At 42.9% G+C, this 14388-nt stretch overlaps 2 protein-coding genes across 2 annotated transcripts in view; both read left to right on the plus strand.

Moving 5' to 3' along the window:
• Positions 1–14388, plus strand: part of RWDD1 (RWD domain containing 1) — a 111909-nt gene that overhangs the window by 52338 nt on the left and 45183 nt on the right. The window lies entirely within an intron of this gene.
• LOC142081362 (calcium homeostasis modulator protein 6-like) lies at positions 9273–13151 on the plus strand. Its single transcript, XM_075148078.1, has 2 exons — positions 9273–9862; positions 11704–13151. The coding sequence occupies exons 1-2, from the start codon at positions 9323–9325 to the stop codon at positions 12118–12120; spliced, it is 957 nt and encodes a 318-aa protein (XP_075004179.1). The 5' UTR covers positions 9273–9322; the 3' UTR covers positions 12121–13151.

A 14388-nucleotide genomic window follows, 5' to 3' on the forward strand; every position in this document is an offset into this window, starting at 1 on the left:
TACAAGGCCATGTCCTCTCTGCTTTAATTCATATTAATAAAAATAGCAAGAGAACAATATAAATCATGCATTGTGGTAGTGATGTTCTTGTGGTAATGAAATTATCCAGTTAAATCCCACAGATTTGTTCTCAGTCAAATTCCAAAAGGCAGAAATAAGCAGGAGAGATGCTGTTGGCATGCCTTTATATGTCCATGCTCTCCACAAGAATGCCTGCAACACTACCAGAGTTACTGTGGGAATCCTCATTATACTGAAAGACAAACGGTGGGATCCTAATAGTCCCCCTGGACCTTGGTGATGGTGTGAAAGTTGTGTTCTTCTCATCTGTTCTCAGGTAAGCTTTAACTTATAGGTGTAAGGTGAGCTGGGACTTCAGACCTCTTCAGCTCAGCGTCTAACTTGGGGCTGCCCAACATACGGCCCATCCTTCTTGGCTGCAGATATTCACCAGTCGCAGAAAGGAAAAGCACTGTGGGGTCCCTTAGGAAAGACAGCCATGAGGAATGGGCTGTGACCACCATTTGTCTGGCTGGTAGCCTACTCTTCATATGAGAGACCCTTGGGGAAGACATCAGTCCAGCAGGTTCTCTGTGACTTGTCACGGTGGTGACAGCCCACTCCCAGCTTCCCTCTTTTCTAAGACCCTCTGACACGTGGGCAGGCAGCAGCTTACTGATGTTCACGTGCACAGCATACACATAGAAAGGTTGGCATGTGTCAAGCCTACTACACATGAGTTGTATCACATTCAGTCATTTGACAGGACAGGGTCCAGTACATACGTCCTCCATGGCGTACGTAGTATATCCCACTGCAACAGTCAAGTTGGGCATTGCCACCTAAGCAGGGGGCACTTGCTTTTTCCTCACACATAAGCCTGCTATAGCAATGAGCTGTGGCACAGGCATACGCCTCTATGAGGAAAGAAGCTCCCAACCTCCTTATCCTGCTTGCCATTTTATCCCAGCCTATCCAGCCATTCCTTCAGCTAAATGCACATGTAGCATTTCCCCCAGATGCTACCTTTCCTGCCAGGTTCCTCGGGCTGATAAAAGAAAACAGCATTCATAGCATTTATGATGATTTTCCAGAAGTTAAGGGACTCAGAGAAAAATTGCTTAGCATTTGAAATGTGTTGTTGTGTAAGATATTTAGCATCATATTGCGGCCTTTTTCCCCTTTGACCTGTGCCCAAAACCACCAGTGATTTTACTGGTTTCACTCCTAACAGACCTTGGGACAATCAAGAGGAAAGCTGTCCCCCTCCAACCCCCAGGGCCGTGCTACCATGAACAATAATCCTTAGCAAAAGGATATATGAATTTATGACTTTCCCCAAAACATTAACATACCTTTTTTTCACCAGTAAGCACTTTCACTCCAAACACTACAGACTCAGCCCAGCTCTGTACCTACCACCGGTTGGAAGGCAATCTTCAAGGAGGTGGAATGATTCTAAAATCATGAGTATAAAATCCCTGGTTTTCCACTTTGCCTTCATAAAGGCTGTAACACAGGAAGCTAGGAATGCCAGGAAAGATGGGCCCGCTGGATCTGCCCACAGGAAATGCCAGCGAAGAAAACTTGAGGAGGATGGGGCGCGGAAACTTCCCTAGACTGCCACGCTGCTCTGCGAGCAAGCCACGTGAATTCGGCCTGCGGCAAGAGAGAGTAGGTGATCAGCATATGCATTTCTTTTTCTCACTAAAGAACAGGACTATCCTTCGGATGAGGAGCTGAACTCTTCAGGACATGCTAAGCAAAGCCAAGTTGCTTCGTGACCTAGTAAAGATGCTAAAGCGGTTATAGTAGATCTTAACTGATAATCATACTCTAGAACTATATTCACTTCTCTCATGCTTGTCTTTTTTTATATGGCATAACTCTTATTTTGATTAAGTAAAGTAATTGTATTCTTTCATTTATTAAGTTTGTCAGGTAATGAAGGTGACAGTGCTTGACCCACTGGCAATGATAAGATCCCATTTCCCCACTGAGCAGTGAACAGTGTGCAATGGATTAGCCTCAAGATGTCATATATCTTACTCTGCCTCAGAGGGCCCAAGGCTCCGTAGGACATTTCTCCAATGAGCTGTGTGGAGGATCTGGATCTGACAGCAGAAGTGGTAAATCCTGGTAAATGGCAATCTTGCATGCCTCGTAAAGATTCCTCTGGTGGACCTAACTACAGATTGCTAGCAATGGGAAAGTGGGCAGAGGACTAGAGTCCCTGGGAGGGCACTTAAATAACTCCGCCTTTATGTAAGGTAGAGGAATATAGAAGTTGTTCAATAACGCTATAGAATACTTACAGCTGCAAATGCCTTGCAAATAAAATGACAATGATGATGGAGTATTTGAGCATTACAGAATAAATGAGGGCAGACCCAGAGACTTGGAAAGTTACTGCTGACATAAAATATAGGCAACTGGGAATGCTTTCTCCTTATGTCCCATCTATCATTCTTTCCTTTTGAATCATATCTTCCTATTAAAGAAAAAAAAAAGAAAAAAAAAGATTTTCTCTGCCAGTTACAATGTTGTAGATTCTCCCAAATGGCAGGACAGGCTGACAGCAGGACTAGCTGCGTATAAAAGGCAGGTACTGAAAGTGCACACACAAGTGCTGTTGAGTGTAATAGAGTTCAGCCTTTAATACAAGCCAGACATAGCTACCATAGAGTTTGACGCAGCTCGTATATTTGTGGTAAGCTGAAACAGCTTGGGTATTCTGCAGGTAAGGGGTGCGATTAGAAAAACTGTATGAGCAAGTGAGGTTGACGACCAGAAGCCAGAAATTTTTCAATTCTGTAAGAACAAAACTCAGTTACGTGAGACTGAGACCCTTTCTAGACCTCCCTCGTGGTCATCACTGCTGAATGAAGAGTGGGATGAATGTTCATTCTACAGAGAGAAATGTATGCTAAATTTTAATTATATGCTATATCTAGTATATCATGTAGGCTGTTTGGTGGGAGAGGGGGTTGAAAAATCCGCAGTGAAGTCTAGTCACCCATCATTTCCTCTGACAAAGCAGTGCTTCCTGGTGAAGTTATCTTCCTCCAGGGGTACATTAGAAGTAGTAGCTCTTGCTATAGATTTCTTTTCACTGCTAAAAGTGTATTAATATTTTTGAGCAGTTTCTTACATATGGGTGATTGGTTTGCCTGTCTTCTAAACTTACTAAGAAGAAATGGCTGGCATCCCTTCACAGGAAGATTCATTAGGATTCTTTTTTTCATTCTTAACTTGCTTACCTGATTTTGCCCAGAGAAGGCTGTGAACTTATTGGCATAACTAAGATAGGTGCACGTGGACAGCTTTGAAAGAGATAGGGTCTCGGCTCTTGTACTGCCTTACTGTTAGAAAAAAATTCTTTATGTAACAAAATTTGGGCAGCAAAGGAGCCCAGGATGGGAAACTGGAGATGGGGGAAAGGGGCGTACTACCATGAACTGAAGAACTAGTTAATTAGTTAAAGTTTAAAAAGAGGAAGAAGGATTAATTGAATGAAAAAGTGCAGAGCTTATTTTGTAGCGTATGATCAGTCAGCATTAGGCCACACACACACAGAGAAGGAGTGGAACAGAATCAAATCTCAGCTATTCAGCAATTCCAAGACAGCAAGATGTGATGGCATAACCTGAAGAAAGCAAGGACACATGGAATACAAAACATTTATAGGAAGAGTATAGAAATATTTTGGGTTTAATGTGCTTAAATTTGCAAAGTAATTTTATGGCATTTCATTTTCCATAGTAAATGCAAAAGACTGAGCTTTGTTTTCTTAGAACTGACTAGTTGACTACCCAGGGTGATGTACCTGATCACAAATGAGTTAAATCTATAATCTGCCTCACTAAGGCTCCTTAATTTCATCATAAAACCTGACAACTTCTACCTTTCTAATCCTATGAAAATATCATATATTTTTTAAAAACTCAGCAAATATTTTTCACTTAATCCACAGCCAACGCTTAAAGAATCATGCAGACATTTATGGCACGTATAGATTGTAGATTAGTGTAGATTGAACAGTAAAGCCCTCACAGTGCTGGTTGCTGTAGGACACTTGGACTGGATTACAGGACCTCCCCATCCAGAAATAAGACCTGTGGTGGACCTATAGTATTAAAAGAGCAACAGTAAATAATAGCAAGAGAAAATCAGTGCAATGGCTTGTGTGACTCTGTACCAGAGCTCACCCATCAGAGCCTCCTTCAGAGCTATGCTTGGTTTTGCAGACCTGGTTCCTTCCTACCCACTAAAATTTGTTTTCAGCCAAAAATTGCTAATAAATGTAATGCCTTAAAATAGCAGTATAATGTACACAAATGCTTGTAAGCCGTACATGCCCAGTCACAGTGCTACTTCTCAGGCTGCTGCTCTGCTAAGTATTAGTACTATTAATGATTTATGTGGTGCCGCTGAGCTGTGTGACACTTCACAAACATGTAAGAAGACTGGTTCAACCGTAAAGTCAGAATAACTTCCTTGGTTTCACAAACTGAAGTAATGGGCCTCCAGGGGAGGTCAGTCCACCTGGAGGGTAGGTGCAGATCTGCTTGCAGGCAAGAGCCCCACTAGTTAAGCATTAATTTCCCCTGGAAAGACACAAAAGGCGTTACAAGAATTTTCCTAGAATAAAAAGACTTTTCCATATGTCTTTCTGAACTGGGCACTGAGAAATGCGGCTTACAACTCTTTCACTTGAAGAAGCAAGTCCAGCTGTTACAAAAAGAAAACCAGTGCTGAGGTGCTCTTTTCCATTGCATCCGTGGATGTACAAGATTTTAGATTAATAATGTGAAGAGGAAGTTGACCTTGATAAGAACAATGACAGGAATTTGGGACAGGATGAGCCTCGGTTGGAGCAGCTAGAAAAAGAATGATTTGTAGAAAAACAAAACCAGCCTTTTGCTATTCTGAACAAATAGCAAGTCCCAGCAAAAAAATAAATAACCTATTGTAAGGACTTAACTAACATGACTAAAACAAGATCTACTCGGTATCTACTGGCAAAGCCCCCCAGCATGCGTATGTGCACGCGCACACACACGCTGCATTTAAGACCAGCATTATCCATTTGATACAACTACAGTTAGACTACAGCTTTTTCCACCTAGAAAATGTCTGAGATTCATTCAGCTGCAAATGAAAGGATAGAAATTAAAACGTGAAGGAAAAACTTGATAAAATATTAAGTAAGTCAATTTGTTTTCAGCTGACCCCTTCATTTTAATAAAGTATATTTCAAAATGAAAAGATGTTTCAAATAACAAAAATCCGTCTTTTTCATTCTGGCATTGTTTTCATCCCCCTTGGAAGGCATGAAATTTAATGCAAATCAATGCAAAAAAACCCATTAAATTGTAATTCTGTGTTCTTCTAACAGAAAGCTATTTTTCTGAACACTTCCCAGTTAATGCTTTTCGGCTGTTGTGGCGAGACAAGTGTTAATTTAGAGGGCACGAAAGAGCTGCCCCGGGAGAACAACGCTCTGAGTGAAGAGGACCCCAAAAGCAGCCGGGCCGTAGGGCTCCGTGCTCCCCAGCCCCGCCGGCTGCTCCCGCCCGGGGCCCTCCCCAGCCCCCCCGCTCCCCCCGGGCTGCCCCAGCCATCGCTGCCCCCCGCCTGACTCCCAGCACAGCTAGTCCAACCAGGGTGGTCTCTCCTCCCTCTCCACCTCCTTCTGCGAGTGTTTACTGGAAACATGCTTGCTTTGAGGGGAGGGTTAATCCTTTTTCACACAGAGCTCCCCTCCCTTTTCCCAGGAAGCTTGTTCCTGAAATCGTATTTTATTACAGATAAATAAAACACTGCTAAAATTAGGCTCAGAAAGTGAAGTAGCAGGGTTTCTTGGCTGTACTCTTTCCCCTGTGTACTTGTTATCTGCTCCAGAGAGGTACTGCTGGTAGTTAGGTTCCCTTGTTAAACCAGTGGTTCTCAGAGACAGCCCATGTCCCTGTCTCCATAACGAGGTGCCTCTGCAGCGATTTCACCTTGCTTCTGTCATTTCTGCCGTCCCGACATCTGCTAAGACTCTTTCAGACATGGTGAATTCTGGTTTCAAGGTATGCTAACTGTCGTGATTTAACCCCAGCCGGCCACTGAGCACCATGCAGCCGCTCGCTCACCCCCCCGCCAGGTGGGATGGGGGAGAGAATCGGAAGAGTAAAAGTGAGAAAACTCGTGGGTTGAGATAAAGACAGTTTAATAGGGAAAGCAAAAGCTGTGGACACAAGCAAAGCAAAACAAGGAATTCATTCACTACTTCCCATGGGCAGGCAGGTGTTCAGCCATCTCCAGGAAAGCAGGGCTCCATCACGCGTAACGGTTACTTGGGAAGACACACGCCATCACTCCGAACGCCCCCCCCTTCTTCTTCACCCAATCTTATATGCTGAGCGTGATGTCATATGGTATGGAATAGCCCATTGGCCAGCTGGCCAGCTGTCCTGGCCACGCTCCCTCCCAGCCCCCTACACATCTGGCAGGGCATGGGAAGATGAAAAGTCCTTGACTAGCGTAAACAATACCTAGCAACAACCAAAACATCAGTGTGTCATCAACATTATTCTCACACTACATCCAAAACACAGCACCATACCAGTTAATAGGAAGAAAATCAACTCCATCCCAGCCAAAACCAGGACACTAACCATTGCCTCTAGCTGCCTCGAGGTAAAAACCAAGGCAACAATATTTGCCAGTAATCAAAGTTATTCTGGATAGTTAAAAACAAACCTCTGCTTTAAAGAACTGCAGATACACTTTCTTCGGCTGCCCGCCCAGGAAGTGAAATGGCAGGTCAAGTTCAGTGCAGAGGAAGTGGTGTTCAAAGTGAAACCAAATCCACCTTCATGTATACACGGAGAGACTCTGAGCTGACTGAGATTACCCCTCAGGACTGAGATTTTTTTATTAAAATACATAGCTTGCTAAAATATCAACTCAGTACTTCACGGATGATCAAAAAGCAGTTAAAATTCTAGAAATTATTAGAAGGAAATAGAAAACAAAGTCATGTCAGTATGCTGTTGTAGCAAACTATGATTCAGCTGCACCTTCAATGCGCTGCAAATCTGGTATACCCCCCCATTTCCCCTCATGTAAAAAATGACACCTGAATCCTAGAGAATGGTTCAGGTGGCAACACGGATTAAAAAAAAATATACAAAAGTATACATCAGACAAGGAATAACTAAATATATTAGGGGCTCCTCAGCCTGGAAAAGAGGGGGCTATGATGAAGGTGTACAAGATCATGAGTTGATGGAGACACCAGGAAGGGATCCACTGTTTTATCTCTTCTCCTTCCAGAACTTGGGGGCATCGAATGGGGTGGTGTCAGGTTTGAATGAAGGTTAAGCACACTTGCTATACAATGTTTTGGATGTTAAAAAGGTTAAAACTGAAACCAGACAAATTTACAGAAGAAATACCTCAATAGGTGTTAGATGCAAAGGAAATCCCTGAAATGCAGATTCACGGAGTGTGAGTGCATTCCTGAGCTTGCTTCCCCTGTCCCTCTGTTCCTCCTCAGCTATCCGCTGTAACCAAGAGGTGACCAGACTAACTCAACCTTCAGTCTGATTCACTCTTGCTGGTTTTACGTCCTTTTTGTTTTTATGTCTTTATATTATCCTGCTGCATAATAAAAAGCAAAGTCTCCTCCAGACCAAGGCAAGCATTTTGGTTAGTGACGTGTTTTCCTCTGCAGCAGCAGCTCGGTGCTGAGCACGGCAGGTCTGGTGTGAGCCCGGCGGCCACCCGCACCAGCGCTGCCTGCTCTCGTGCCTCCGTGCCATCTTCTCAGCTGCCCAAAGAGCCGCAAGGACCCTTTGGAAGGTTTAAATGACCCTCAAAGTTCATTGAAAGTAATTTAGGTTCGCACAGAGTTTTGACAAGTCATTGTGTTTCCACCGTGCTTGGTTCCTGCAGCCCCAGCTACGGCATGGAGTGATACAGCAGCATCACACCTTGCTGCCTTGCCTGAAGTCGGCAGTACCAAAATCAGGCTGGCCCAGCTGGAGGTAATGTTTGCCTGAGCCTGGGGTGAGGCTCTGGCTTTGTGGTTAACCTCTGTGCCATGATAATGCCCAGGAAGAATCAGTGCAGTATAAATTACAGCATTCGGAATCTGCTCAGGGTGAATTCATATTGCTGATGTGAGGCCAGAGAGCTCCCGGTTCATGCAAGGGGCAGGCGATTTTGACTCTAAAATCCTGGATAAGTGGTTGAGGCAGAGAAGATGACAGTGACCACCAGCTCCCTGGCTGGCTGCACATCTGGGTATCACCAAGCTCGTGACAACAGCAAACTACCGCACTGCCTACATCGCCTCAGAGAGCTTCAGCTACATGGCTACGAGCAAGCAACAAAGCATCAACTTCCTTAATTCTGAGTGCCGGGTCACCTCATCTAGATTTAGACAAGACAAACCTCAGCTAGGAGCCTGGTGGAGCTCCCTCAGGGCGTGAATGAAACCTACAGACTCTGGGAGCAAATTTTTTCATAGGAGCTCAGTCTTCCAAGCCCAGGAATCCCTTCCAGATATTTTTCTTCATTATGCAAGCCTTTTCCATCATTTTTCCACTTCATGCCATCTGCTTAGTTTCTGCTGGTTTAGGGGTGTTTTTTTTCCTGGGCTACAAAGTTGCTGCTACCTGTTATGGAGGAGGGAGTCTGAAGTCTGGTTCCTGGCAAATGGTACTCTGGTAGCTGGAGCTTCAGTGGAAACCACTTGCTGGGTCATTGCTATGTGTGCATTGGCTAATTTGTTCTAACTCCTTTAAAAAGATTAATTGATTAGCTTGAAAAATTAACATGATTATAGCTGAATTTTCTTCCATAAGAGAACAAGCCATATTGTATTGCTAATAATAAGGTAGGATAAAAAACTGTACCCAGTTTGGGGTGGTTTTCTCACATTTTATTCACACTTCGAATCTGTTGCCTCACTGAAAAGCTTCACTGAAAAGATGATGAAGTTTAAGCCATTGCTAGTTACAATGCATGTGTGGACAAATGCAAACTATTTTTACAGAAACAAAGTTAGATCGTTGTTGTTTTGATGTTGATTACTGGGGTGAGTTTCCACTGCGGTCTCCATTCGACCTTGATACTGTGCAGTGAGCCTGTGCTCTTCTGTTTCTTCTAAGGAGAGCTGCTTCTATGCCTCACTGCATCACCATCACCAACAGAAAGTGAAAGCTCTGCGAGCTTCTCTAAGCCGTGTGACTTTCAGGACACTCGTCTTTCTCTTTTCCTTTTCTGACTGAGATTTCGCTCTCCTCAAAGTAAGAGGAGGCAAAAAATGGATAAGTTACGCGGCGTGCTGGATTTCTGCATCCGCCACCAGACCGTCCTGGGTTACAGCACTGTATCCCTGCTGACGGCTGCCAGCGAACACATCTTCTCCTCTGTGGTGTTCAAGTGTCCCTGCAATTCTTGGAACATGCTCTACGGCTCCGTCTTCCTCATAGTGCCTGCCATCATCCTCTTTCTGCTTGGCTACATGGTGAATGCCAGGATGCGGCGCCTGCTGACAGGCAGCTGCCCTGAGGAGAAGTGCGGCAGCTGCAGCTGCAGCCCCTGCAGAACCCTCGCCCGCTACCGCTGCGTCCTGGTGCTGGTGACAGCCAGAGCCTCGGTGGCCCCTCTCACCTGGATCGCGACAGCCCTGCTCACAGCCAGCTTCTACGAGTGTGCTGCCAGCGGGAACAGCCTGATAAAGAACTTGATGTGTAAAGGCAAAGAGCAAGGGTGCCACGAGCAGCTGATTAAAGTACCCTGTGACACGAAGTTGTCGCAGAACCTCATGGGTGAAGTCCTCAGCCTTCAGGCACAGTCCCAGGTAAAGCCTCGCCGCTCTTCTCTTCACTCTACGAGCCCCAACGCTGGCTGCTCAATGAGCAGTGGTGCCTGCTGGGGACAGCCCTGCTCTCTCACGCTATATAATTACCAAAAGCGCACGATTAGAAAAATTCATTAGCAAAAAACCACTAACAGAAGGTAATAAGTGTATATTTGTGCTATTTTCTGGTTTTGCATGTTTGCATGGCAGTTGTTTGGTACTGCTATTTACAAAACCTCTTTCAAAGCTGGGCAGGGAACCAGCCTAGAGACCAGGACTTTCCCCAGCAAGTTTTCTTCTCATTTAACTTAGGCATGGTGTGAGTTCTCTTTTTCCACTTTTACCCCTCTAAATATCTCCAACTTTTCTAAGTACGCATTAGCTGAGGGGAAGCGGAGGTCACAAATGGAGAGGAAGCTGATGGCTCCTTGCAATGGAGAACTAGCAAGTGAAACAAATAAGGACAGCTTGCTTGACTATGAATCTCAAAGCTTGAACCTATTAATAATTTCACACATGTATTCTAGAAGAATAATTAAAATATGTATCTGTCAGGTTGAAGTCTTCTTGTGCTGAAGGCAAACTGCACGATCAAAAAAATAGCACTTGTGGGTGGATTTTTTTGTTTGGAGTGAAATGAAACCCCCAAATTTTGGCAGCACTCCGGTTTTGTTTCTAGGGTTGTTTGGTCATCGTCGTAACTCCAGTAGAAAAACCAGGTTTTATCACTTTTTCTCAGGAAAACATTAAGGCTGGTTAATGGAGTTAAGTTTATAAGACATTATAATTACTTGGATTTTTATAAATTCCTGTTTAGTACAAATGCTTATTTAAAAAAACAAAAAAAGTGTTTACATTTGTTAAATATTTAGCATGCTGCTCCAAGAAAAAGGCTGAAAAGGGGCAAACCCTATACCATTGAATTCAGATAGAGTAAGAAAGGAGCAAAATCAAGGAAGACTGACTGTTACTGATATTGCAATGAAATCTAAAAGAAACAAACCAGTCAAACAAAACCAGAAAAAGTGTGAAAGCATTTTTATTGCTGACCCTTATTTTTAATATCTGATCTACTTTCAACAAAATTAAGAACCAAAAAGAACACAAACTCATTTTTCTTCAGTAATCAATGCTTTTCACTTGGAAAAAAATCAGCCTGAAGCGGAAGGGGAAGCTGTGAGATCTCTGCCTGCGGCTTCCAGCTAAGTACCACTGAGTACTGGAGGGACCAGCATCTACTAGGACACCCGCTTTAGGTGGGGCCTCTGAGACTTATCTAGGGATGTTAAAATCATGTATAAACCAAGAATGAATTCCCATATTCGACAGTCAAATCCATGTCCTGCCTACAAAACATACAGGACACAACTTCTCCTGTGTGCTGTGGCAACTGGCTGTTTTTTGCAGGCTCAGACATCAGGGAGAGCAGGTACTTTCCAAGAGCAGATAAAACACAGTCAGCAGGAGGTCTAATTCGCAGCACCAGAGGGTGATTCTGCACCCTCTGTACTGTAAATCTGACCACAACTGCCAAAACCGCTGGTCAGTATCTTGCCTTTAAAGTTAAGAAGGCTGGATATAACTGAGGAAAGAACTTCACTTCACCTTCTCTTTTTTTGGTATTCATCCTCAATCCAGCAAGATCAGCTCAGGGGTGCAGCAGATCTGTAAGGCTGGCTGAATTGTGTGCATGGCATCCTCTCTTTCCGCAGCGAGCAGACTGTTACAGGCACGCCAGGGTGTCTTCGCTTACAGTTTTCCTGTCTGCTTCAGTGTTAAGTTCTATACTCCTACGTATGACCATGCAAAACCACCATTAACCCATCTCTCTCTTTTCCAAGCTGATAGGATGGCTCCTGATAGCCGTCATCGTGATTGCAGCACTGATTTTAAAATGTGTCATCTGCTGTTACTCCCCGGTTAGCTATCTTCAGCTCAAGTTCTGGAAAATTTACGCAAAAAAGGAACAGGAGCTCTTTGAGATCAAGGCTAAAGAGCATGCAACCAGGCTGGCAGAAATCAATACGAATTGCTTTTTTGAAGCCACGGACCCAGCACCGTTTCAGACTCCCAGCAATGAAGACTGGTGGAAGATTTCGTTCTTGTACACCCTCAGTTCGCGAGAGCAGTATTACAGCATGATACACAAGTTCGTTAACACAAACAGAGGCAAGTGCCTCACATTCAGAGAAGGAGATCAGATTCCCCCTGTCTTAGGATTTGTGGATGAAACAAGCGCAAACGAATCAGGGTTTTAATGAAACAAATCCTTTGCAACGCTGGCAGTCTTTTAACCCTACTGATATAAGAAGAGTCTTATTCTGTGCTCTTATTGAAATCTCTGCGAATTGTATGTAAAAGCTGATAGTTGTAACCCTCAGCGGATTTGTTTTTAAATACACTTTATTACTTTTGCTTAAATACATTTAAATAAATACAGCTGTCACAATGGGAGTTTTCATATGTTGTTGTTCATTACGAAGAGTCACGTGTAAAATAATAAGCATCCACAAAGATGTCAGCACGTACCATATCAAATTGTTACCAAACACCTTAAGGGCATTTGGCAGCTGGAGTGACAATACCAAACCTTCGTACCTGGCAATATCAAAGAGACAAAAAGGAATGGAAGTTTTGATCAGAAATTCAGCTCAGTTTATTAGCTCTCATTTGACGATACATCTTTCAGTGGAGCCTAGCGCAAGCTCTAGACTAAAATATTTACTTTCAGTCAATTAGTTTCTCAAGGCAAGGACCATATCTTTTAAAATCTGGGAAGCGATTAGCATTTTGGAGCTACCTATGCATAACAAAGGAGTCCATCAGAATGACTTCAGCTGCTTATCAGTTTGAATAGATGAGCAAAAAGATTCCACCCATTTTACCCCTACGTGCTCAGCAGCTTTAGGTAATAACAGTGAAACTGAAAACTTCCATGGTGGTGAATTTTCTTTACACTGCCTGATCTTGATCAACTTTTGCAGCAGGCCTTCTTAATTAGCTCTACTGCTCATTTCCTGTAATTGTAAAGCTCTTTAATGGAAAAAAATAGGCATTTGAATGCTGCAGGGAAAACACACCAACATTAAACTTCCTGTTTATATTCCTTTTTTTTTTTTCCTTTTTTTTTCTGAAAACTACATAATTATTATGGTGGGGTTTTTTTTAAATATAATATTACATATAGCATTTTGGCCCTGGCATCAGTACCTAAGCTACACCTGGATGTCCCTGCCAAATACCCTATTTAACTTGATCCAGAATGAAGTCCAAGTGCAAATTAGCATGTCTTCAGGAGTTAGGATTATGCATAACATGGCAGTATAGGTGAAGCTTATATTAACAAATATTTATAGCACAGCTACATACTTAAGGACACTATAAATCCGCAATCCATATTAGCAAATAATAACGTTCTTATCAAAGAACATCTAATTATAAGAAACAAAGATACCAGTTTTGAGTGACGAATGATAAAGTTCAGTTTTTCTCTGAAAAGCTTTTTTTAGAGAGCATTTTAGAGAGATGAGTCAGATTGTTTGGTCCGGGCTGTTCTTTCACTCCTCCCAGAAATCTTCTCTTTCTAAATAGTAATCTCTAGCTTGGAAACTATTCAGACAGAGAGGAATCCCATGAAGTTGTTTGTTACAATCATTTTCCAAGGAAGAAGGAAGGGAAAAGCCTATTTTATCTAGCTGAATATAACTAGCTTGGAAGCTTCATTCTTATTATAAACTGAAAATATAACATATAAAGGGCAAACAAGATTTAATTCTGTATGTAGAAAAGAATTTTTAAAAGCATTCATTTTGTCACGGAGTCACTGACTTGCTCGGTGCTCTTCTCCTTCCAAGAAACTTGATTATAATATAGTAAAAAGTGTCCAATTTGTTACTTGTGCCTTCAGAAAGCATGGTTCCATTAAGAATATTCCACTTTACCTCTCATCTTGAAGAGTTCATTTGTTCATTGACGTCAAGAGAAAGATAAATCTACTCTGGGATGTCGTAAATGGGAAGGAAACAATGTCCTGGCCCTACTGCGATCAGTGCCAAAACGTGCCTTGATGCAGTGGGGCCAGGCTTTACCTTAGAGATATAGAAAAATACTTCAGGATAGACTGAAAGCCCCCAGGAACAAGCCATGTCTTATTTCATTTCCTGATGAGAAGCTGCAATGAAAACACCCTCAGAATTCGTGTTAATCCTCTCAGCTGCATCTGGGTGGGCTTTTGCCACTTCCCACTCACGGTCACAACTGCCAGGGTCTCATTACCAAAGCTGCCTCGGCTTTCCAGGGAAGACACAGAGCCGGCACTTCTAATGAAAATCAATGAGCAAAGGCTTCAAATGGGACTGCAATACATATCTTCAAGTTTGCTGGCAATGACGGCAGTCTATTTTTCACAGATAAAGTGACTTTTGGGGGAAGGAAAAAATTTCTATCTATGTATAAGTATAGAAGCAGATATTTATATATTGTTTTTGTATGTAGTCATGTTTGAATTTTGATTTTTCCTCACCTTT

Source organism: Calonectris borealis, chromosome 3, assembly GCF_964195595.1.
Source record: "Calonectris borealis chromosome 3, bCalBor7.hap1.2, whole genome shotgun sequence".
Classification (NCBI taxonomy): Eukaryota; Metazoa; Chordata; class Aves; order Procellariiformes; family Procellariidae; genus Calonectris; species Calonectris borealis.

Bases quoted from the DNA above. Each gene is read 5' to 3' on its own strand.
- LOC142081362 (XM_075148078.1), top strand. From the start codon at position 9,323: ATGGATAAGTTACGCGGCGTGCTGGATTTCTGCATCCGCCACCAGACC. The intron at 9,863-11,703 runs GTAAAGCCTCGC...CTCTTTTCCAAG, and splicing joins GCCTTCAGGCACAGTCCCAG to CTGATAGGATGGCTCCTGAT.